This window comes from Juglans regia, chromosome 1, assembly GCF_001411555.2.
Source record: "Juglans regia cultivar Chandler chromosome 1, Walnut 2.0, whole genome shotgun sequence".
NCBI classification, from domain to species: Eukaryota; Viridiplantae; Streptophyta; class Magnoliopsida; order Fagales; family Juglandaceae; genus Juglans; species Juglans regia.
In genome coordinates this window covers 21,211,512-21,236,133 of record NC_049901.1, presented here as the reverse complement: position 1 = coordinate 21,236,133, position 24,622 = coordinate 21,211,512, and the positions used below count along the sequence as shown (strand labels likewise).

Genomic DNA, 24,622 nt, shown 5'->3' with positions numbered 1-24,622 from the left:
ATCATCACTATATATATGATATCCATGTATAATATCACTATATATCATATATCACCATATAGTATATATCACTATGTATATACATTGTATCTATATATCACTATATGATATATAGTATATGCTTGTATATAATACTATACATTATATAAGTTGTTATATACTTGTTATATATAATACTACAACTTGTTATATACATATATATGGTGTCATCACTATATAATCACTATAGTATATATTTTTATATCATCACATATAGCATTGATATATATGATATCCATGTACAATATCACTATATATCATTGATATATATGATATATAGTATATATATATATATATCACGATATAGTATATATCACTATATATATATATACATATATACCATATCTGTATATCATTATATGATATATAGTACATGCTTGTATATAATAATATACACTATGTAACTTGTTATATATAATACTATAACTTGTTATATATATATATTATATATGATATCATCACTATAGTATATATTTTTATTTCATATGAATATGTCATCATATATAATTATGCTTATATATATTAATATTATAATATATGATAGTATATATATTATAATATATACTATGATAATATATATTATAGTATTATACTATACTAGTATATATATTTATAATTTTCGCTTCCCAATATTTACAACTTCTATGCAGGAGTGGAGTTCTATAAACAAAATAAATAGATCGAAGTTGAAGATTCATAATCATATAGACGCAAAATCTTTCAATTACCTTTCTAAGAAATTGGTAATATTATTTCTTTTTATTGTATATAGTTCGTTATTTGGAAGTATTCTAATGACTTTATATTTTAACAAATGACTCTTATAGGAAGAGCGAGATACCAATTATGATCATACAAAATTATATACTGCATCACATACTAATTGTAATGGAGAGTGGACTTATCTCGATGTTCGTGACAATTATATAAGTATTATTATTATTATTTGTTTTAATTAAAAATATTTGAATATTTGTGGTGATATTAATTATTTCTCTTGTGTGTAGAAAAAAATGGTTGCCCAATGTGCTGAATTTGCGTTAGATCAAAATTCCTCAATAAGTGATGTTGAAATTTTTACATGAGCTTCGGGTCAACATTCAAGATATTTGAGGGGCTTGGGTTGCTATGTAAAACCTTCTAGCTATTCCTCATCATCTGGGTATGCCTTTAACACCCAATGTTTTGAATACCGTACTGGATGCCGTACCGGTCAATGCACTAGAATGAAATATTACGATACCGGTACTGTTTCGGGATACTCAATATATGAATAAATTATATATATAAATATATATAAATTATATTCCAAAATAATATTCTATATATGAATAAATTATATATAAATACATATATATAAATTATAAATAGTCTAATCTGAATTGGGAGTCAAAAAATGAACTTGTAGTTTGAAAAAATGAAAAAATAATAATAATAAAGGCCGAAATATTGGCCAGTACGGGCCGAAATACAGGCCAGTACCGGCCAGTACGGTCGATATTTGAGCCGGTAAGAAATATATGTAACACCTGTACCGGACCAGTGGCCGGTACGGCATATACCGACCGAACCGGCTGGTACAGTATGGTATTTAAAATAGTGCTAATACCTCTATAGTGTTAGAAAAAGCAAATTCCAAGATCGAGAAATTGAGTACAAGACATCATAAGTTAAATGCTCAATTGGCAAAACAAACAGACATGAAGATGTGCATGAAACAACAAGAACAACAACAAGAAGAGTTCATGAGAGAGATGCAACTCCAAATGCATATGTTTATGCAACTGTTCAGACCTCTAAGCAACTAATTTACATTATACGTATAGATTTTGGGATCTATTTCTGTACGAAGAACGCTAGTACTATTGTATGTTTATTTGGTTTTTCATTGTTTAGTTTACTTTTATGAGTATTGAACAAATTGTAATATATTTCTTAAATATTATATATGTCTATTTGGTTTTTTATTATTGGATAAAATAAAATAGTTATCGTTCAAACGACCTAAAACTGTTCGATCAAAATAAGTAAAACCATTCGAACATACAGAAAATTCAAGTGTAATCGTTATTAAACGTTCAAACAATACTTGAAACCATTTGAACAAAAACATTGAACATGAAATAAACATTCGAAAGTCATTTCATAACAAATCATTTGATTGTATAATGGTCCGATTGAACGTTTTACTCAATATGCTCAAACATATTTTACTGTTCGACCATCAAATTATTTGTTTGAACATTTTCACATGCCTATTTGGTTGAATGGACTGGTATCGATTGACCACTCATGAAGGACGCGTTCGAACATAATTGACGTTTGAACGTCACGTTTGTACCATTCGAACGTGATTCTGGGATGAAATTCAATCGTCCCAAAAAACTGTTCCGTTCAAACACGATCGAACTGTTTTGCTCAAGTTCGTTCCGAAAGATATTTTTTGGAACACAATCGATATTTTCTTCCTAAAATACTTTGTGGGACACTCTTATTGGAATGACTTTGGGACGATTTTTTTTCGTCTTAAGTAATATTTAAGGACAAAATCACAATTTTTTGGAATGAAATTTTTTGTCGCAAAAAACCACTTCTGTTGTAGTGTGTATATATATATATATATATATATGTATATATACTATATAATATATGTATGATTCTTATTTTCCATCTTTAAATATTTCGTGCTTAATTAGCTATTCTATTATGAAGCTGGCTGCCTAAACTTCGAAAAAGTTTATGAATTACATACAAAAAAATCGACAAAACCGGAAAGAAAGATCAAACAAAGTGGAATCTGATAGATCAAAGCAGAAGTTGTATCGATCGCAGATTTCTCACGAATTTTCCATCTTGAGAATTTAAAGGGATCAGTATCCCCCCATTGACCATTTATAACATGCAATAAAATGCATATAGGTCAACGCAATGTGCGCACTTGACATGGCGCACACAAACTATATATATGGACAAACAATATTATTATTATAGGCAGCTAATTCCCATGATATATATATATATATATATATATCTTATAAATCATTAATAATTCACTGACCTAAACTGGATAGTTACAAGAGTCTGACTTGTTTTAATTATATATCTTGGTTAAACCAATCACGCATGCATATAACATATCATGTTAGGATCGATATTTATTTAATAAATTAGGTCACGTTTCATTATCGTATTCAAAACTTACCTACACGTACACGTACACTTACACTACGTACCACGCACCATTGATATATAAATTAATTGGTGGTGAGCACACGGAATTAATAATGGCTTCGCATCACATACTTCATTATATATATATATATAGTGGATATAAGCATCATCAGGAAGAAACCTATTTCAAACAATATTAAAATTATTCTATTCTTTTCCAATACTTTGCTAGCTTCCAATTCAGCTTCACCACGTATATATATATATACGTCTGCAATACATGACGACACTACTACTATATATATGTATTATTGTATGAATGTATGTATGACGTGTAACGTTGTGGTACGATTGGTTGAATCGACATAGTTTTCCTCGAAGTAAATTGAGCTATGAAACTGGATCGTGAATAATGACATGTTGATTAAAGTCAACCCCTAATTGGTACGTGAAAGTCAGCGTTGACATATTGATTTAACATGGTACGCCTCTTCGCTGTCCCATTCATCACAATGGCTAGCAAATATAAAAACTCCAATATTCCCAGTACTGTCTTTTAACGTCTATATATATATAGATATATATATATATATATATATATATATATGCTATAATGATCAAGATGGTCCACATGCTTCCCATATCTACAAGATTAATTTGACTAGTGCGTTAAATAGACGTTTTCCTGGATATCTATGGTCACTACTACAGCCTATACTGCCGACTATATAGTTTCTCCCACCTTTTCTTTTTTTTTCTTTACGCCTACGTACGTGCAGGAGGGAAATCTAAATATGGTGAAGGAAAAACAATTACTACTACTAAATTAATATTCATTATTTTTAATGGAAAAGTAATTTTGATCCCCACAATTTTCAAGAGACAACAATAGGGGGAGTAAAGTCAGATTTGGTGGATTATATAAAATGTCAAAACCCTAATTAAGAAGCATGCAACTAATCAACTAGCTAGGTTGGAAAGGGATGATCGGATCAAGCTGTAAAGGACTACGAAATGTTCGGAGAAATCAAAGAAATAATGGATCACATAATTAGCATTGAAGACCGAAATATTATATCGTAAAAAGAGTACAATAAGTCCAAGGGGAAGCTAAATGTTGCATCAAATTTAGGCAAAATTTCGTAAAGACCCAACTTCTGTGTTTGCTCGATCAGTGCCCACTAGATACAAAAACTAGAGATTGCCTTGGCTGATCCTCAAATCTAGGCATTTGGCACTTCTGATCGATTTCTCCACGAAATCTTGCCCGTCGCTCAGCATGTCGCTGCAACAGGTCCATTCATTTTTCATGCACAATCTTAGTGTGATAATGGAACTCTTTCCCACCATGCATATGGTTTGGCTTGAAAAACAAGTTTGTGGGAAAATGCCAATTTTGTTGTAGTGTGATATATATCAGACTTTAGTCAGGAAAATAATCAATCTTCTGGACAACCACCAAAAGAATGGGAAATGTTGTTGTTATATAAAATCAACAAACATGCATCACATCATTAAGTGTGGCTAGAGATGACAAAATATAAGATGGAAAAATAGCATTGCTCATTAAAAATAGGATTAAACATGTTGGTGCAAAGGGGATTTGCAAAAGAGAAAATAGTGAGAGAAAAGAGTTTGCTTCAAGGCGCTTTACAATGTCGCTTTCCTTAAAACAATATTCGCCCCCATTAATAATAGTATGCATACGAGTTACAAGCGAATTTGCCTCCAAGATATAATGAAACTTAGAATAAGTTTATTTGTCTAACAGCTGAAATTAGACATCGAATACTTTCAGATTTTACTATTCAACCAAGAGATTAGAAATATGTTCTCCCAGGAACTAACAGATTCTAATAACAAGTTTTGAAGAAATGATATATTTAGAAGAGAGGTAGAATTTTGATATTGGCTTCTAAGATCCTCAATTGGCAAGTCAAGGGGTCTATTTATAGATGACCAAAAGATGCGAACGAAACTTTTCTTTTTTTGAAAACTATTCTAAATAGGTATATATTGTTTCTTTTGCCATAAGACACAACACTTGGACTTGGTCCAATGGTCCTTGTTTCTCCTGGAACAGGTCGGTACCGATTCAAAACACTGCAGTCATGCATTGGGGATTTATTTTTGAGTAATACTAAATATAATCACATGTGTAAGTGTCGTACACTCTTTTTCAAAAATAGGGAGGTCCACCTTTAAAAAATTAATTTTTTCATGTGAATCTCATATTTGATTACTTTTTTTTTTTTAAAATGAGTATATAACACTTGTACAATACATGACTAAAAATATTATTTCTCTTTATTTTTTTCTCATGCATTGCAGCGCCTTGCACTTTGGCTTGCTGGGCTGCATGCCCTGGTCCACGTTGCACCTTGGGTTGCTACTGTGAGTTGCACCTTGTGCTGACTGGGCCAAACGCTCAAGCCCATGTGGAGCCTGTTCTCTCAATAAATCAATAAAACCCCTTCTTGCCATCGGGGTGATTGGAACCCCAGCCCTCAAGGGCATCAATACCACTAATTAATGGCTTACATTACATATATGGACCAAAAATATTATAAGCCTTATAAATTTTTCATAACTTCTCTATTTTCAAAATAATTCATTACTTCCTAAACAAATCCCAAAATATTATTAATAATAAATATAATATATAATTAATTATTTTGATAACATTTCTAACAAAACACTCAATAAGAGATAGGTGCATTTTTATTGGCGGGTGACGTGGCTTATGAGCTACGTTGCGGGGTCCCCTTGTGGGTCTAACGGATGAGCTAAGTGGAGAGTAGTACAAAAGATGAAAGAAGTCTAAAACTGAAAAGTCAGGGAGTAATCCATCTAACGGCCAAATCACGTAGTCTATTTGAGTATCAAACCTTAATAAATAAAATGATACTGGTTTAAAGGAACATCTTATCCATTTTTAAATTTTGAAATGAACGGTGCTGATCAAGAACAACTTTAAAACTATGATCTCCTAAATTTCATATACATATCGAGTAATGAAACAGTAACACCCCGTATTTTTAGTGTATTTTTTTTTTAACTGAAAGATTATTTGTTATTAATTTAAAATTTATTCTCTTATTTTAAAATTGTTGGATTTTTAGTTGTGTTATTTTTATGATTTTATTTTTGTGAAAATTATTTTTGAAGTGCTTTCTCTAAATTAATTATTTTATACGTTTAAATTTCTTCTCAAATTAAATTAACTTGTTGTTGGGTTTAATTAATTATTTTCATGTTAATCACTGTGTTTGAAATATTTTATTTCACTAGCTGTTTTAAAATCGTTTCAATTGGATCATTTTCGTGACCCAAGTTATGAGGATTGAACCTCATTTCTTTTTTCTCTATTTTTCTTTTCCTTTTCTTTTCTTTTCTTCTTTTCCTTCTTTTTTTCTTTTTCTTTTTTTTTTCTTCTTTCTTTCTTCTCCCTCCCGCGCCTCTCTCTCTTTCTCTCTCTGCCGTGCGTCCGCCGTTTGCCCTCGACCCGCCGCCGTGCGCCGGCGGTGGTCGACACCGCCCGGCTTCCCAGCACCCCCACCCACCGGCGACCTCCCCCTCCGATTTCCAGCCCCAGCCGCGCCGCCGTTAGCCTCCACGCACCACACGAAGCCGCGGTATTCCTTGCGCCGCCGCGCCGCCATCGCGCCACCTCCGGCCACCATCTTCTCACCACATCATCCTCGACCTTCTAGCAACCCAATGGACCCAACCCCACCTCCGATCTGTCACCGGTGAAGCCCCACCATCAACATTTCCGTTTTGGGTGTTTTTGCACTTCAACCGCCTATTGCGCCGCCACCCACGGCCAACCACCACCACCATTAGCTTCACCGACATCCCTAAGCCCTACCCTATCAATCTCGGGTCTTCGTTTGCACCCGTTCAAAAGTGGATTTTTGAGACCCACGGCCACAGTGCATTTGGCACTGTTTTGTTGCTGCGTTGCCGCTTCTAGCACCTCCGTGATCTTTCAAAAATTATATTATAGCATTGTAAGTATTTTTCCAAAGTACTTTTGAGATTTAAATGTATTTCTGCTCTAATTCTTATTTACTGTGTTTTTGTTGGTTGTGTCGGACCGAGTCCGAGGGGTAAGAAGGGGTCGTTTGGATTGGTGGTTGAGAAATTATTTTAGAAGGGAATTTAATTTTCTTTGTCTAGTACAGTTTAATTTTTGGAGGTATTAGTTTATATTTTCTGTTATAGAGTTGTGAATGGGAAGAAGTGTGCTTTGTGTAGTATTGTTGGTTAAATTGTTAGTAATTGTTTGGGACTGCGAACTGTTGGAATAAGTGTGAGTTATTGGACGAAAAATATGTTCTGACATGCATTGTGTAGACATGAGCTAAATTTTGTCATGTGGTTTCTGAAATCTGGAAAAAGAGCGATATTGAGAATATGAAAAATTGTGCATTTATTTAAAAAGATGTTCTGACTTTTGTGTCCAGCGTGTGTAAACTGTCTGATTCTGTTTTGGTACTATGTTTTTTTTGATATAACATTTGAAAACCTTTGGCATGGTGTACTGGTTTTCGTATCTGACTCTGTCTCTGCTTTGCTCTGCTCTGTTATGCTCTGCTCTGTTTGGGTTGGTACCAACTTCTCTGTCTCTGAGTGCACCCACTTTGGAAACATAGTGGTTTTATTGTGGTCTTTCCTGTGTGCACACTCGGGGCTCCGAGAAGAATAAAGGAAAGATTTCACCTCTGTCTCTGCCTGGTTTGGCCACCGGGGTTAGCACAACCCTACCACGGGGTGAAACATGGTCTCTGCTCTGTTTGATGCTCTGTTTTGATCTGATGATGATACTCAGTTTATGTTATGCCAAAGTATTATGGGTTGTACGTGTCTTAAAACCATCGCTCTGTTACTTTTGAAAATATGTTATGTTCTGCATGATAATTCTGAAAAATATTTTGTTCTGCATGCTATACTTTGTAAATGCTCATGTTTGCACACTAGCATATGATTTCTGCTTACTGAGTTGTTGATAACTCACCCCCTATCATTATAATATTTTTCAGATGATGTGGAGAGTCCAAATGTGGACCTGGATTAGATTGCTGTTTGTGTTTAAGCTGAGGAGATGTTGGTAGAAGAAGGACTTCTGGTGTTCCTAGTTTTTATCTCTTTGAGTTTTAGTAATATCTTGGGTTTCAGCGAGATTTATGAAATTATTGGTTGGGTTGTTATGACTACCGGGAGGTTATGGACCCCTTTGATTTATTATTATTGCATTAAAGATTTTGTGGAGTTTGTAATGAGATTATTGAGAAGATTTGAGATTGATTTCATTTATGAAGTTTTTTTTGGAGATTATTCTTCGAATGTGTTGGGAGACATGATTATGAGTGACAAGTAGTAATTCTCCAAACCACCCGGGTTTGGGGCGATACAGAAGCAGCTGATAAACATTTTACAAGAAAAAACCAAGGAGGATCTCTTTGAAGTAACAAAACAGAAATGTTACAAAACCAAAAGAGCCATACATTTCTAACGACTTTGTGGTCTGCGAGTTGTCTTATGTTGCCACAACCCTTCATGTTTTGGAGATGCTCTTTCTTGAGAGCAAGAAACCTAGCTGGCTATAGCATCATAGTCAAACAACTTGGGATGAACATGGTTAATTGGGAAGACTACCAAAGTTGTGATCCCTTCCTTTTGCTTCAATGCTAAAAACTCATGGTCGTCCAAGTCTTTGTCACCACAAGAGCAAAAAGAAAATGAATGTCTCAACCTGTTGTTTTCCATCTCAAGGTTAAAGAAGGATCCCTCGGGATCACACCTGCAATTACATGATTGGATGTCATTACCCAAGTCCAAGCAGCAGGTTTTCTCCAGTCCCTTTGGATCATAAAATGATTGATGCCTTCTTACTGCTGGAGTCTTCTTCTGATGCTTTCTAGGGTGATTACTTGGAACTCTTGCACGGCTTGTCACAATACAATATTACACATTCAATGTTGTTCGGACTTTGTTTGTCCTGAGACATTGATCTCCTCAATCTTTTTCCAGGTGCCTTCTCACTCAATGATTCATAATGACCCATATTACTTCGATTACAATTGATTCCCATTTTTTCACCACCCCTAGGAGGAACAGATGCTTTGAACTTAAGTTGTCTTTGCTCTCGGCAATCTCCATCATTTTTGGTGAGTGAAACTCCTCTATGTCATTCAGATAAACTGCAGCTTCCTCTGAGGCAAACTCTTTGAAGAAGATGTTTTAGTAGTTTTCACTTGTGTTCTCTAAACCAGGAATTGTGTATTTATTTGGTGACTTCAGCTAGATTTTTTCCACTTTCTCTCTTTTTTCAGGCATAGGACATTTTAATACGTTTGGGGGGATGATTGCTGAACAATTGAAGAACTAGTAGACTCAACATTCGAAGAACCGGCCAGTAGAAGTAGTAGATGTATCAAAATCTTGTTTATTGAGTAAGTTGTACCGTTCTGTCAAAATCTCTCTAACATCCGAAGTTTGCATTTCAGGTCCGCTGGTCGTGTCATAATAAGTTTGAGCATCCGCTTCCAATACTTGACACTATTTTCATTCACTTTTAGGTTCATGGCAAGAAATGAAGTCCATGAATTGGAATTGGTAAGAGCATCATGATTTTTTTTAGAAAAAAGTAAACATATTGATTTAAGCACATAGTATCACCTCCTGGATTTTCCATTCAGTGTAGTATTCGAGTGCTAAAACCTCTGGTTTCAGGCAGCATTCCCTGGATATTTCATCCACCAAACTATGCTTAACATCATCTGCCACTGTCCTAAGTGAGAGTTTCTCCTTTATCTATAGTTTTAGATTTTGTTTGTTGTAGGCATCATTGTAATCATCATTTTCTTTTCCTCTTATTACTCTGTAATAATGAAACCATTTTGATGATGGAGGTCAAACTCCCTGATGGATTGCTGCAAGAGATTTTGCTACGGCTATCAGTCATTTCTCTCATGCAATTCAAGCGTGTCTCCAAAATCTGGAACACTCTCATTTCTGGTCAAAATTTCGTCTATAAACACCAACTTCACGCCCGATCCCCTTCCAACAAGACCAAGAATGCCCTTCTTCTTGTTAATCGGCGTGATAGAACCACCTTAGATTTTGTTGCCTCCAGGCTTTCTAATGAAACTCTCCAGGTATTCCGCACACAATGTCTACCTCTAATATGTAATACGAACAATTATCAACGAAAGGTTTACATTGCAGGTTCTTGCAACGGTCTCGTTTGTGTTCCCGATAATTATGACTTGAATATTGTTCTCTAGAACTCTGGAACTCAAGAAACAAAGCTTGTCCCTATATCAAACTGACCCCTCCTTCCTGCTGGCTATCGTTCGGTCTTTAGTGAAAAAACCACCATCAATGTTTCAAATTGGCATAAATTATTAACCTCACGATTCACAAGATTCTAAGGAGATTGTTCAACAAATAATAATAATAATAATAATAATAATAATGCAAATCTCTGACCATAACACGCTCTCCAAAGAGCTTTCGGATCACCTGAACCTTGGGTAGATCCCCACATCTTGCAGAGGCAAATATAAGACTTGAAACTACTTCATTAATATCATTTGGACAGTCCCTGAATCAACCGAATTACAATCAGAGATCCTTGTTTTAAAACCACAGAACGGTAGCAAAAGAAATAGGGGAAAAATAAAAGATCTTTAACGTTTGTTGCTTGGAAAAGACATTGCATGTTTATGTGTAGTCTCATACCTAAGTGAAGATTCTAATAGAAAACTGGAATAGAAGCTAATGCCAAAAATAAGAAAGCTCTTAGAATGCATAATTGAAGAATGCAACTGAGATATTCCACAACTGACTTGCTATAATTCAGTATGGAAATAAAAAGAGCATAATCAACTGAAAACTCATTGTTCTTTATGCCAATTAAAAGCTCATTTTGATAGTGACTTTAGAAATCTACCAAGCTCCAGGAGATGAGGCATTTTAGCCATGGTGAATTAATTGTGAAATTGGGCATTTTTTGGGCAGAACTTTTCCGGCAGTAACTCTTCAAAACCAACCAAGTCTTAAAACTGAATTAATCGTCAGATTTAAGTTGGGTGATACTATTTAGTTTTGTAACTGTGTTATATATGAATGGAAATTGCACTCAATCATAATTGCCACAACTGGTTTTGTCTATGACTTTCTGTTTCCTGCCTCTCTCATTCAATCTTTATTCGTATTCAGTGCTTTTTCTGTCATGAAATGATTATTATTTAAAGCATATCTTACAATTTAACAACCAGAAAGTCTTTTTCATGGAAACTTGAGTTATTCGAAGTCTTTTTCAGCAATGAGATCTAGACAAGCCATAGCCTTGAAAACCAACTTATAAATCTGTAGTTAACTGATACAAAAAATAATTGTATAATCAATGAAGAAAAAGCAGAGGAAATAACTGGGGAGCTATTCAGTATACTCATATTGATACTGCAGAATTAATTAGCATACCCGACTAAGAGCAATATGTTCATCACCACTTTTAATTAGTTGAGCCATGTCGTCACGTAATTGCCTCACAATCGAATTCCTCTTATTCTTCAGTATCTTTAGCTGGGACTGAACCCGGTTGATCACTTTCTTACTGCAACAAGAAACACGTACAACTTTACATGGGCAGCCACAAATGATTGGTAAACAGATCAGCCTCGAGTTCTTGAACATATTGGGTTACCATTTTGAAGCTTATCGCCATCCGAACAAGATGCCAAACATCTCTCAAATTTCACAAAAGCCACTAAGTTATTTTTGTAGCAGAAGAAACGAGATTGTGGAGGAGAGAGAGAGAAACAAAGAGTATGAAAAGGTGGAGAGGAGATCAGGAGCAACTAAGGCCTCGTTTCTTTTTTCGGAGATGAGATGAGATAAAAGTTAAAAAATTGAATAAAATATTGTTAGAATATATTTTTTAATATTATTTTTATTTTAAAATTTAAAAAAATTAAATTATTTATTTTATTTTATATTAAAAATTAAAAAAATTATAATAATTAAATAAAATAAAATAAAATATTTTTTCAAAATAAACGAGACGTAAATCACCGTGACAGTTGGGTTTACTTTGTGGAGGGCGTTATACTTAAGCGGGAGAGAATGAAGCGCGAGGCGCTTCTGGGTCCCTTGGAGAACTGCCTCGCGACACCCGTTCTTGGGACACATGTCAACCCAAATATGAACGGAACCCATTGAAAACAGAGTAGATCAACATGCGAGTGAAATCTGTATGACAGCTGGGTGTTTTATGATAAATAAAGGTCACTTAAAAAAAAAAAAAAATTTAAACAAGGCACAAAGACCAATTAGAATTAGGAGATTAGAATGTATCAAGAAGCTTTAAAGGCAGGTGGGGCCCTTTGGGATTTCGAAGTCAATCCAACAACAATAATCATAGACACCATCCTTTGTTATTTCTAATAGTGATTTGTTTGATAGGTTGAAAATGGTTAAGCTAAACTTGAAAAGATTATGACTCGTTTGGATAGTGAGATGAGATTAGATAAGACGATTCAGACATGAGTCTAATAAAAATGTCTCAATACACAAATTTTGCCTTATCCAATATGCGCGTGACCCATGCACGAGACTAATTAATGTCTCAATACATAAAGTATGCCCCGTTCAAAATGCGTGTGATTCGGGCATTCATTGACATTGATATATTTAAAATAGAATATGAGCATAAATAATATAGTCAAACAGTCAATGATCACATAACTCCCACAAACTAAATACAATAGAAGACTTTAACAATTCCAAATGAGTCACGTGCTCCTGAAACAATTTTGGAACTAAACCTTTAGTTAGTGGGTCAGCTAACATCTGCTTTGTGGAAATATGCTCAATACAAATATAAGACTCGATTATTTTCTCTCTAACAAACAAATACTTAATATCAATATGCTTGGAGCGAGAAGAGCTCCTAGTGTTTCGAGAGAAAGCAACTGCTGCAGAATTGGCACAAAATATCTTCAGCAGTCTCAAAATGGTGTTCACAACACCTAGCTCCAAGATAAAATTCTGCAACCATATAGCTTGACATGTAGTCTCATAACAAGCTACATTTTGCCTCCATTGTAGAGGAAGCTATAAGTGTCTGTTTGACATTTTTTCAAGAAATAGCTCCTCCTGCCATTATAAAAGCATAACCAGAAGTGGATTTCTTGTCATTTGAACAACTTGCAAAATTGGCATCAGAATATCCAACTACATCAAGAATGTCAGATCGCCGATATATAAGCACTAGATCTTTGGTGCCTTACAAATACCTAAGTACTTGCTTTGCAACTTTCCAATGAGCCAAACCAGGATCACTTAAGTATCTCCCAAGTACACCAACAATATAAACAATATCAGATCGTGTATTTACTTGAGCATACATCAAACTACCCACAACCGACGAATAGAAAACCACTTGCGTTTCCTCTCACTATCATCTTGAGGGCATTAAAACTTAGAAAATTTATCACCTTTTACAATAGGTTCTTTTTTTCCATGAGAACAAGAATGCATATTAAACCTACATAGAACTTGATCAATGTAGGTTTTCTGAGACAATCCAAAAACGCCTCTAGATCTCTCGCGAAAAATCTGGATGCCCAAAACGTAAGAGGCCTCACCAATATCCTTGGTATCAAAATGAGATGACAACATGCGTTTTGTCTCAAACAGAAGCTTAATGTCATTTATGACGAGTAATATATCATCAACATAAAGAATAAGAAAGATATACTTACTGCCACTGACCTTCAAATATATGCATTGATCAATAAGATTCTCCTTAAATCCGTAAGAGGTAACAATCTTATCTTTAGGTACCATTGTCTAAATGCCTACTTAAGCCCATAAATGGACTTGTTAAGCTTACACACCATGTATTCATTTCCTTCCACTTGGAAGCCATCTGGCTGCATCATGTACACATCCTCAAATAGATGTCCATTAAGGAAAGCTATCTTGAAATCCATTTGATGCAGTTTGAGATGAAAATGAGCCACCAAAGCCATAATAATCCGAAAAGAATCGTTGGTAGAAACAGGCGAGAAAGTATCCTTATAATCAATGCCTTCTTTTTGGTTAGGGCCCTTAGCAACAAGCCTAACTTTATACCTTTCTACCTGACCTTCAGAATTATTCTTGGTCTTAAAAACTCATTTGCAAACAATTGGCCAATAGCCACATGGCAGTTCAACTAAGTCTCATACACCATTTTGACATATCGATGACATCTTGTCATGCATAGCATCCATCCAACATGAAGATTAAGGACTATCAATAGCTTCCTTAAAAGAGGCTGGATCAAGAGACATACCAGTATTAAATTCATGCTCTTGCAAATAGAAAATATAATCATCTGGAATTGTTGGTCTATGAACTCTTTGTGATCTCCTCAAAACAATATCATCAGTCACCACATCAACATCAATTACAGTGCAACGACAGGGTCTTGGACAACAGTACTGGTTCCCTCTGTCAATGATGGTGCAACCATTGATGGAGGAGTAACTTGAACATGTATAACAACAAGCTCCTTGCTAAATACAACTTTACATGGTGCGAAACTCCCACTGTCACTAACATCCTCAAAGAAAATGGATCAATCAGATTCAATAACTCTAGTAACATTTGAAGGGCAATAGAATCTAGAGTCTCTTAATCTCACACAATAGTCAACAAAATAACTACTAATGGTCTTAGAATCAAGTTTCTTCTGCTGAGGATTATAAGATCTTATTTTCGCTTTACAACCCCAAATACGGAAATGATGCAAACTAGGCCTCTTACTTGACGATAACTCATAAGGAGTTTTAGGAACCGACTTACTTGGTACTTGATTCAAAATATATGCAGCAGTTTTCAAAGCCTCACCCTACAAAAATTCAGGCAAAATGTAATGACTAAGCATACACCGCACTGTATCCATAGGAGTATAATTTTTTCTTTCTGCAATACCATTATGTTCAAGAGTTCCAGGCATTGTGTACTGAGTCTCAATATCACATGCCTCGAGAAATCTAGCAAAAGGTCCAGGTTTTCTACTAGTTTCATCATATCTTCCATAAAACTCATCTCATCTATCTGATTTTACGACTTTGATTTTCTTATTTTTCTGGAGTTTCACAGCTGCCTTGAAAGCCTTAAAAGCTTCCAATGAGTCTGATTTTTCTCGAATGAGCTCAATATAACCATAACAAGAATAATCATCTATAAAGGTAATGAAGTATCTATAATTTCCTAAAGCAGCAGGTGAAATGAGTCCATAAACATCAGTATGAATTAAATCTAGAATATCCAGACTTCTGCTAATCTTTTGCTTTCTGGTCTTCGCTGGAAGCTTCACTTTGATACAAGCAACACAAGTTTCAAAATCAGAAAAATTCAAATCAACTAGAATGTCATCTTTAATCAATCCCTCCATTCTTCTTCTAGAAATATGACCCAACCTTTTGTGCCACAACATGGAAGAGTTTTCACTAGATCTAGTACGTTTAGAACCAACTACAATATTCATAATAGAGACATTAGAAGAAGTAGGATCTAAAGTAGGAAGCAAGTCAATTTTATACAAACAATCATATAAAGTATCAGTACCAACCACAACTGAGTCATAAAAGATTATAGCATTTCTATTTCCAAAATGAAAAACATATCCACATTTGTCCAAAATAGAAACAAGGATAAGATTTCTTCTGATGGAAGGTATAAAAGCAATATCAGACAACTTCAAAACATGCTTAGAAGACAAAATAAGTCTGCCTGTACCAATATGTTCAATTTTAACCTTCACCCCATTGCCCATATTTACTACTAATTTTGTATCAATTGGTCTTCTGCAGTTCCTTAATTCTTGCATTGAGTTTCTAGTATGAATGGTTGCACTAGTATCTAGCCACCAAGTATCGAAAGACACACATCGACTGGATTAGACTCAAAGCACACTAGTAGTGAACGTGTATCTTTCTTGTCTAACCAAGTCTTAATTTTCCTTCAATCTACCTTCTTATGCCCAAACAAATAACAGAAGTTGCATCTTCCTTTAAAACCTTCATTCTTAGGTCCATTTGGAACACTCACACTAGCTTGCCGAGGAGGCCTCCAAGATTTTTTCATCTTGCTAGAGTTACTACTACTACCCATGAAGAATTTCTTCTTCTTCTTCTCTTTATCAACAGTTATCATGAAAGTAGCATAAGGCTTTCCCTTTTTATCATCTCCTCTTCTTGAGTTACAATATCAGTCATTTCATTTAAACTCCATTCATCTTTCTGAGCACTATAAGTGGGCTTGAGTGCATCAAACTGAGGCGGTAAAGATTGAAGCATTTGCCATATAAGAAAACTATCTGCTAACTCAACTTTCATTCCTTTGAGCTTGTTAAAGAAATGAGCAAGCTTCATGATGTGCTCTTGGACTCCACTAACCATATCATAGGTTGTGATAGTAAGAAGTTTCATCAGAGTTCACTTTTCGGCCATATCAAATTTAGTAAATTTCTTCCCAACAGTATCAAGATATTCTTTAGCACTATCTGTATCAGCTGTGCTCTGCATGATAAACTTGTCAATAGTATACTTCATAATCATGAGACAAGTCCTATTAGAATGCACCCAATGCTCATAACGAGTCTTTTCATTTGCAGAACTTTCACTAGTGGACTCAACTGGCGCATCGACCCTTAAGGCCAAATCCAAATTCATGATAGCCAAATGAATAGTGAGTGACTCATACCAATCCTCATAATTTGTTTTCGTTAGACTCTTGATGGCAGACAGAGAGAGAGACAGAGCTGCATTGCCATAAGCTGAGGAGAATATAACAAAATTTATTATGCATGTGAAACAAGAAACATGCACCCATAAATGTTTCCATTAAGCAATCTTATTTCCATGCTAGAGTCTTATTCAAAATTTGCTCTTACGCACTATACTAGAGCCCAAGATACAGAAAAGGCTCTTAAGCATGATAAAGTAAAATAGTTAAATACAATAACTTAAAATGACTCGCTACCGAGAGGATTAGACTAGGCCCCTAAGTGCCAATCACTTAACTATTATCTTTATCGTCCTAATCATCCTACCAAATAATGGTTTGCCGACGGAAAAAATTCACTATCCGTATGGATCTTAGTATAGTGTCATTAAGCAGGTGCATGATCAATATAACAACTCTGATAATTTATCATGAGTAGTTCGATGAGAGGTGGGTACATAGCCACTCCAAACCATTGGTATTACAACAAAATGATATAACCCACATGAACAAAATATCTATTTATCTCAAAAGGGATTATTTATTTCTTTTCTCCATTAACAAATATGGAGCAATATCACAAAATTCATAAACACATAAAATGAGGAATTTTGGATTACAAGATTGTTTCAAAACAACCAATTATTCATCAAGACCATAAGCTTTGGTCAATGCTCAAAGTTTAAACAATTACCCAATGAAAAAATGCCTCATGTGAAATAGAATAAGGACAAAATCATCTCAAGTGAATTAGATAGCAGTGATTTACAAAATGCCCTAAAGAAATCTCCACCCAAATGATGACAAAGACCCAAATAGAAAAATAGAAGCTTTTCGATAACGGAGACAAGCATGAACTGTTGAAAATTCACCCTTTTCTCCTCGAAACAACAAATCACAAATCACAAATCGCAAAAAAAAAAAAAAAAAAAAAAATCAAAGAACTCAACCATGAAAAATAAGAAGGTAGCTCTGATACCAATTGTTAGAATCACAAGATGTGATAATCTCTTCCTATAATCAAAGCATGTGTTCAATAAAATTGAAAGTTCATACCTCCAATAGTTTGAGATGGATTTTTCATGGAGCTTTAGGGTTCTTGCAAAAGAAAGGAAAAAATTCCTTCTATGGAGAGAACTACTTTCTACCAATTTTCTTTTATTTTTCTTCTTATCCTAAGAGAGGAGAGAAAGAACAAGAAGACAATAGAACTCAATAGGCTAGTTCTATTTTAAGTGGGGTGAGAGTAGAGACCTCCATATGTATCTATTAAAATGGCCCATCGCATTATGGGCCCAATGGGTAAATGTTAATGCTAGTCAACTATTTACAAATAAATACAACATATATATATATATATATATATATATTATAATCAAAAGCTGTGCGCTTCTGAGTGGGAAAAAAGTTATGAAGTATCACTTTACGTGGTAGTGTGGTGGGGTTGTGCTCATGTCAACCTTCTTACTGTTCACTTGTTGTGGCATTGAGTAGTTCAAGCACGCAAATTTTGAAGGCAAATGCCTTCTGCGTGAATTAAACATTGCTTTGGCAACTTGTTTCAAGTAGCCAAACAATCATGGATTTGTCTCAAGGGATAGAGGAAGAGAAAACCAAAGTGATCTAGTAAATTTTACAAATCAAGATGCTAAAACTGATGCTAATTTCTTTAAGATGGTTATATTTCATTATTTCAAATTGCTTGATCAGGGCCGTTGACTTAGTTATATACATTATTTTTCATTTTTTTTATAACAACATTATTTTTCATTTAATAACTGGTATAAGACTAAAACTAGGACCTAAAGTCAGACTATAGATATAAATAGGGGTATAAACTCAAATAAAAAAATCGGAAAACCGGTCTGGACTGGACCGAACCGGACCGATTTTGAACCGGTCTAGTCCGGAACCGGTTTTTAAAATGTAAAAACCGGCCGGTTTCGGTTCCGGAATTTTTTGGCCCAGACCTAACCGGACCAGACTGGTTGATTAAAAAAAATAAAAAATAATATTTTTATATATAATTTTTATACAAAATATTTCATATATATTAAATATTAATATATATATAAGTTTTATATATAATGTATAATTATAAATTTTTATGTGAAATTATATATATAATATATATATTCATATATGAAATAATTTCTTATTATAATTTATAAATTATTACATAAAATGTTAATACTAAATCACTAAAAGTTTATAACTAATACTAATATATAACTTATAACTATACCAATAGTCTAATATTAATACTATTATATAGTCTAATATATTAATAAAAGTATAAAAAAAATTTTTTTAAATAAAAAAAAATTTTATAAACAAATTTTTAATGACAAATTGTGAAACTTACATTTTAAAAAAACCGGAAAACCGGATCGGACTGGACCGGAAATTAGTAAAACCGGAAGTACCGGTTTAGGAGGGTAACCAGTGCGTAATCGGTTTTGAAAAATACAAAACCGGTACATACCGGTTCGGTCCTAGATTTTATAAAAAATCGGACCGAACCGGACCGGTTACACTCCTAGATATAAAGAGAAGATGCATGTGATGATTGATTACGCCGAATCACCTGTTGCTCCCAGAATTTTGCAGTATAGCTTAGAGCACTACAATAAATTCGCTTTTTTTGGGATGAAATTTTTTATCCCAAAAAATTGAGTTTTCATTCTCATAAACTTTTTGAGATGAAAAAGTTTCGTCGCTATTTCGTTTGAAAAAGTCCATCCCAAAAAATAATTTATGGGACAAAAATGTGCTCGACCATTTGAATGTGTTCGAAAGGGTTTGATCTTTCGAGATGAACAAATTTCGTCCCTAATAACGGTTGAAATAGGATAAATTCCATTCGAATGGTACGTAGCAGTTTCAGTAGTACATACTATGTTGGAACGGTGTTTTTGACACAAAAAAAAAGCTACAAAAACTCTTAAAATAGCCACAAAGTACTGTTTTCGGTGCTCATTACTCGCGGCAAAAATAGTAATTTTGTAGCAAAAAGTACCAATAGTAGGAAAGTACTGTCACAAAAGTGCGCTTCTTCGCCATTATTTTTGCTGATACTTTTTTCCGGCTCTTTCTATAATCGGAAATAAGTATCTTAGACAAAAACTATGATTTTTTCGACAACAAATTTTCGCCACATATAGTTTCTACGGCGTTTTATATCTGCAAATAAGTAAATTAGACCTAGTTAATTATTTGCGGCTAGTCAATATCGCTGCAAATAATTATTTGAGAAATAGTCATTTGCAAAATAAAAAAAATAGTATGAAATAGAATTCATTAAAAAATACACATCCACATTACATTTCAACCCAAAAATAGGAGGGAGTTTTATTTTTAAGCGGCTTCCCATAATGATATTACCTATTGAAGTGACCGTAGAAAAAGATTCTTAATAAATGGGGTATTACAATTATACATAATACCAGAGTAAAAAAAATCGTATGCGAAAAAAAATAGGCCCATATCAGATATGGTGAATTGATGCTATACCAACATGCTTCACAAAAATTGATGGGAATGATAATTATATAAACATTGATGCACCAACAAATGAACATCTGTTAACAATATATCGTCATAAGCAAAATGAAAATATAATAACATATACCAAAATTTTTCCATATTTGGTATGCTAGCCTCTCACTCACTCCTTTTTGAGCTGTAAAATATCCCAGACTTCTTAAAGTTTGGGGTGCTTTATATTTTTTAGGACATTGTTGACTTTTCAAAGAAGTTAGAAAACATTCAAACACTTAAATTTTAAAAAATAAGCGCGTTTCAGATTGCGGTCAAATTTCACTATTCCCGTTCGAAAATAACCAAACTCAATTTGAACGGAACTATTCATGTTCCAACAACATTTGTGAATTGAAAAACAATGACACGGTCTACTTCTCGGACAATACTTGGTTGAAATTTGCATTTGAACATTTATGATACCGTTCGAATGTGAATGCTGTAAGGGGCTACCCTTCATTCGGTCACGGAGGAGTGGAAGAATTAGGTAATACTCCTATCCCTTCCATGGTTTTAAATTATGTGGAACCGCTCGACCACCTTCAAATAAGGGAACTTAGAGATTAGGTAGCTTACTTAATAAAACAAGAATTGATTTACGATCCCGAATTTATGAATTGAGAGATCGATTTCGATCTCGATGAAGCACTTTTTGATTATATTTTGGAAATAAATGACGAGTTTTTCATTGAACAGTCTCATCCGTGGTAGAATTAGGAATTCCTCTTCCAACTAGTCCCATAATGTAGTTGTAATTGTTCGAACACATTATCATGGTTCGAATAGATTTCTTACCATTTGAATGGGTTTGGTACCATTCGAACGGTATTAGCACAGTTTGAACGGAAAATTATTTTTAGGGACTAATTTATACTATCGTTTGAATGATAAAAGATAGTTCAAACGGTAATTACAATTCAACCTATTTTTTTTAGATTAGATTTGGATTTCATACCTAAAAGTGACTTTTAAGAACAAATAATATTTTGTTTAAAAAACAAAAATCATCCCTAAAAGTCAAATTTGTTGTAGTGGAGTGAGCTTATTGGAACTTTAACCTAGAGTAAGGATCATTCTACTCACAATCTCTCTTGCATGCTCAAGAAAAATTTATGTACCAAATATATCAGCTTCCACCACCCTCTATCAACGTCAATTAGTTCCTTTACTTTGGCTTCCTTATCCAGCATTTTCATAGGTGACTGAATTTTGTGAGTAACAGATCGAAGTCGCCAATCACTTATCACCCCAAATTCTAACGTTTTTCCCATTTCTCACTCTACCTTATTTCTAGCTTTCAGTAGATTGAAAGAGCCCCATACTTGTGGGTGAAGAAGGCAGATGTCCTCACTTGGCTTTCAAGAGGTTTTCTCCAGCTTTGCCATCAGGAACCGGGAAACAATTAAGAGATCAATATGCCACCCTTGCTTGGCAAGCATAGCTACGTTAAAAAGAAAATGTTGTAGCCATATAAGGATATGTGAAATTACAAACTGACGTGACCTAATCATGTAATACGTTAGATTGTAAAATTACTTTTATTATAAAGTATTAGATCTGAGGTATCACATAAAACCATATCAATTTGTGAGTTTAGTTTTGTAAAATCTTTTTGCGGATGATCACTTTCTAACAAAATTCTCCAATTTAATCCTGGCCTACATCCCATACCTTCATTAGTAATTTCATTTTTCGTGAAACTTACATTTTTTCATTACAACTTCTAAAAACCCCATTCCACCCTATTATAATTTTTCAACACATCCACTTGGGAGCCATGAATTCACTCCTCAACTTCAGTGGAGTTTGTTGTAGGCATAACCTCATACGCATTCAACTAGACACTACATCAAATCATGTCTTTTGGGATGAGAATTATTTTGGGACGAAAACAAAGCGTCGAAAGGTTGTCCCAATATTAGTGTCCCAAAAGGTATTTTGAGACAAAAATAACAATTTAGTCCCAAAAAATATCTTTTGAGAAGAACATTTGCTAGACTGTTCAAACGTTTGAATGACCTTTTTTTTCTAGGATGGCTGAATTCGTCCCAAAAATGAGTTCGAACGCCAACAAAAAACGTTCAAAAATTATGTAAGTATTATAATATGTTTTAATTAAATATATTTGAATATTTGTGATGATATTAATTCTTTATGTTTTGTGTAGGATAAAATGGTTGTTGTATGTGTTGAAACTGCATCAGATGAAAATTCCTCAACAAGTGATGTTGAAATTTTTATACAAGTTCTAGGTCAACGTTCAGTTCAGGATATTTGAAAGGTTTGGGTCACTGTGTAAAACCTTCTAGCTCTTCCTCAACGTCAAGTACCTCTATAGCTTTAGAGAATACGAATTCCATAATCGAAGAATTGACTACAAGACAACATGAGTTAGACACTCAATTGTAAAGACAATAGGAACTCAAGCTATTTGATACAAAGTCTCAGTCATTGTGAGTATGCCGAGAGTCTACCATTGATATTTATATTGTAATACCTGAACCCTACTATGTAGGTCCTTACGTCATTTATTAAAATATTTTTAAGTGAAATATTTTGAGATATAGATTTTTATTATTTTATTAATTTATTTTAAGATGGCTGTATTTTTATTTTATGTGGTTTATTTAATAATTCAAGGGTGTGATTTTTATGACCTTACAATATTTCTTTCAAACCCTTTAATTTTTATTTATTCAAGAAATGGTCCAAACTCTTTTACTCTCCACCATTCATTCCCTAGCTTATGGGATAAGCTTGATCAAATCCATTGACTTCTTCCCTTCAACCCGTAGCTTCCTCTATAAGCCAAATTAAATCTCCTTTTCCTTCTCTTGCACGTCGGCTTCCTAAGCAAACAACTAAGTCCCTTTCCCCCTTGTATCCCTCGACTTCCTGAGCAAGCAAGTGATTTCCCTTCTGTTCTCCATTCACCCGTCGGTTCTAAGGCACACAAAAGAGAACTTCTCAAGTTTCCTTCCTTCACACGAGAGACTCTCGGTTTCCTCTAGTTCGCACGTTCTCTCTCTCTCTCTCTCTCTCTCTCTCTTTTCTTCAAGCCGATTTCTTTCACCTCCTAAACCTAAGATTCCAGTCGAAGCTCTTCAAGAAAAACGAACTTGTAAGTGATTTTCTATGATTCTAGTTTCTAGTTTGGAATCTTGGATCTATGGGTTTGACCTAGGGTTTCTTTTTTTGAAATTTCTTTCTGTGTTCTAGCTTTGGGTCTTTTCTGATTTCTCTTCCTCTTCTCGTCTGCTGTGTGTTTTCGTGGCTTGAAAGGGAGCCAAATCAGGTGATGTTCCCTCGGTAACATTTTCTTACGATTAAGATTTAGCTAAGCAAGCTTGTGCCTTGTGATTGGGGGTTTTTGAATTTTCTGGTCAAAACTGAATATCTTGATGTTGTTTTGCCGTGTGTCTCTTATCATTTGAAACGGTATATTTTATTCTTTAAGTTGGTTAGCCACAAGTGATGATTATTTTATCTACTGTGTATATATGTACATGAAGAAGCTGTGAGTTATGCCCTGTCATGGAGTGTTCCAGCCGTGTGTTGCACGGGAAATTTGTAGTCCTTTTCTTGTGATCTCTTGAGTCCAAACCATGTTTTAATTATACTTTTATGTGTTAAATTATTGAAATTAAGCTTTATAATTTTAAACATACTTTTCTCAAGTTTATGGGATAAGTAAGCCACTAAGAGTTCTAAATCTAAATTTGTAAGCTTACTTTAGGAATTTAAGTTGCCAAGAGTTGTACCTTTTTATCTATGCTATGTTTTTCAGAAATATATGAGGCTTTTCTTAAAGTTTTCTACCACTCTTGTATTATTTAATTGTATGGTGGAGATTTGGTTAAGTGAGAGGTATTTAAGACCATGAATGTACTAAGATTGCTAGCTGTCCATGTACTACAGAAACTCTAAAAATTTGTTCTATTTTGGAAGCCTAGCCCATTTTACACCTTGCTCAACTTCACCCCTTTTTGTTTAATCAAAGATAAACCTTAGTATGAAAAACCCTTAAAGAACAAGTGATAAAAACCGACCTCTTGTAAGCATTGCCTTTTGTTGAATTTACTTT

The 24,622-nt window shown here is 34.2% G+C and overlaps 1 protein-coding gene and 1 long non-coding RNA gene across 4 annotated transcripts; one reads left to right on the top strand and one right to left on the bottom strand.

Moving 5' to 3' along the window:
* The first annotated feature begins 8,580 nt into the window (after positions 1-8,580).
* LOC109020836 lies at positions 8,581-10,437 on the top strand. Of its 3 annotated transcripts, XR_004797585.1 has the most exons (4): positions 8,581-9,246; positions 9,325-9,383; positions 9,549-9,646; positions 9,723-10,437. It is a non-coding gene; the product is annotated as an uncharacterized LOC109020836 (long non-coding RNA). The 3 variants fall into 3 exon arrangements; XR_004797586.1 differs by having other exon boundaries at positions 8,581-9,138; positions 9,247-9,383; positions 9,549-10,437; XR_004797582.1 differs by having other exon boundaries at positions 9,549-10,437.
* Positions 10,438-11,581: 1,144 nt separating this feature from the next.
* LOC118348489 lies at positions 11,582-14,070 on the bottom strand. Its single transcript, XM_035690290.1, has 4 exons — positions 13,780-14,070; positions 13,139-13,269; positions 11,704-11,836; positions 11,582-11,599 (listed from the first exon to the last, which is right to left on the bottom strand). Exons 1-4 carry the CDS (start codon positions 14,068-14,070, stop codon positions 11,582-11,584), a joined length of 573 nt encoding a protein of 190 aa, XP_035546183.1.
* Positions 14,071-24,622: the final 10,552 nt, after the last annotated feature.

What these genes read in the sequence shown, in the direction of transcription:
- LOC118348489 (XM_035690290.1), bottom strand. Translation starts at nt 14,070, where the DNA reads ATGGTACCTAAAGATAAGATTGTTACCTCTTACGGATTTAAGGAGAAT. An exon ending in AGAAAACCTACATTGATCAA is followed by an intron (nt 13,270 to 13,779) that starts GTTCTATGTAGG and finishes ATATGGTTGCAG; the next exon opens with AATTTTATCTTGGAGCTAGG. An exon ending in TCCAAGCATATTGATATTAA is followed by an intron (nt 11,837 to 13,138) that starts GTATTTGTTTGT and finishes TTCTTGTTGCAG; the next exon opens with TAAGAAAGTGATCAACCGGG.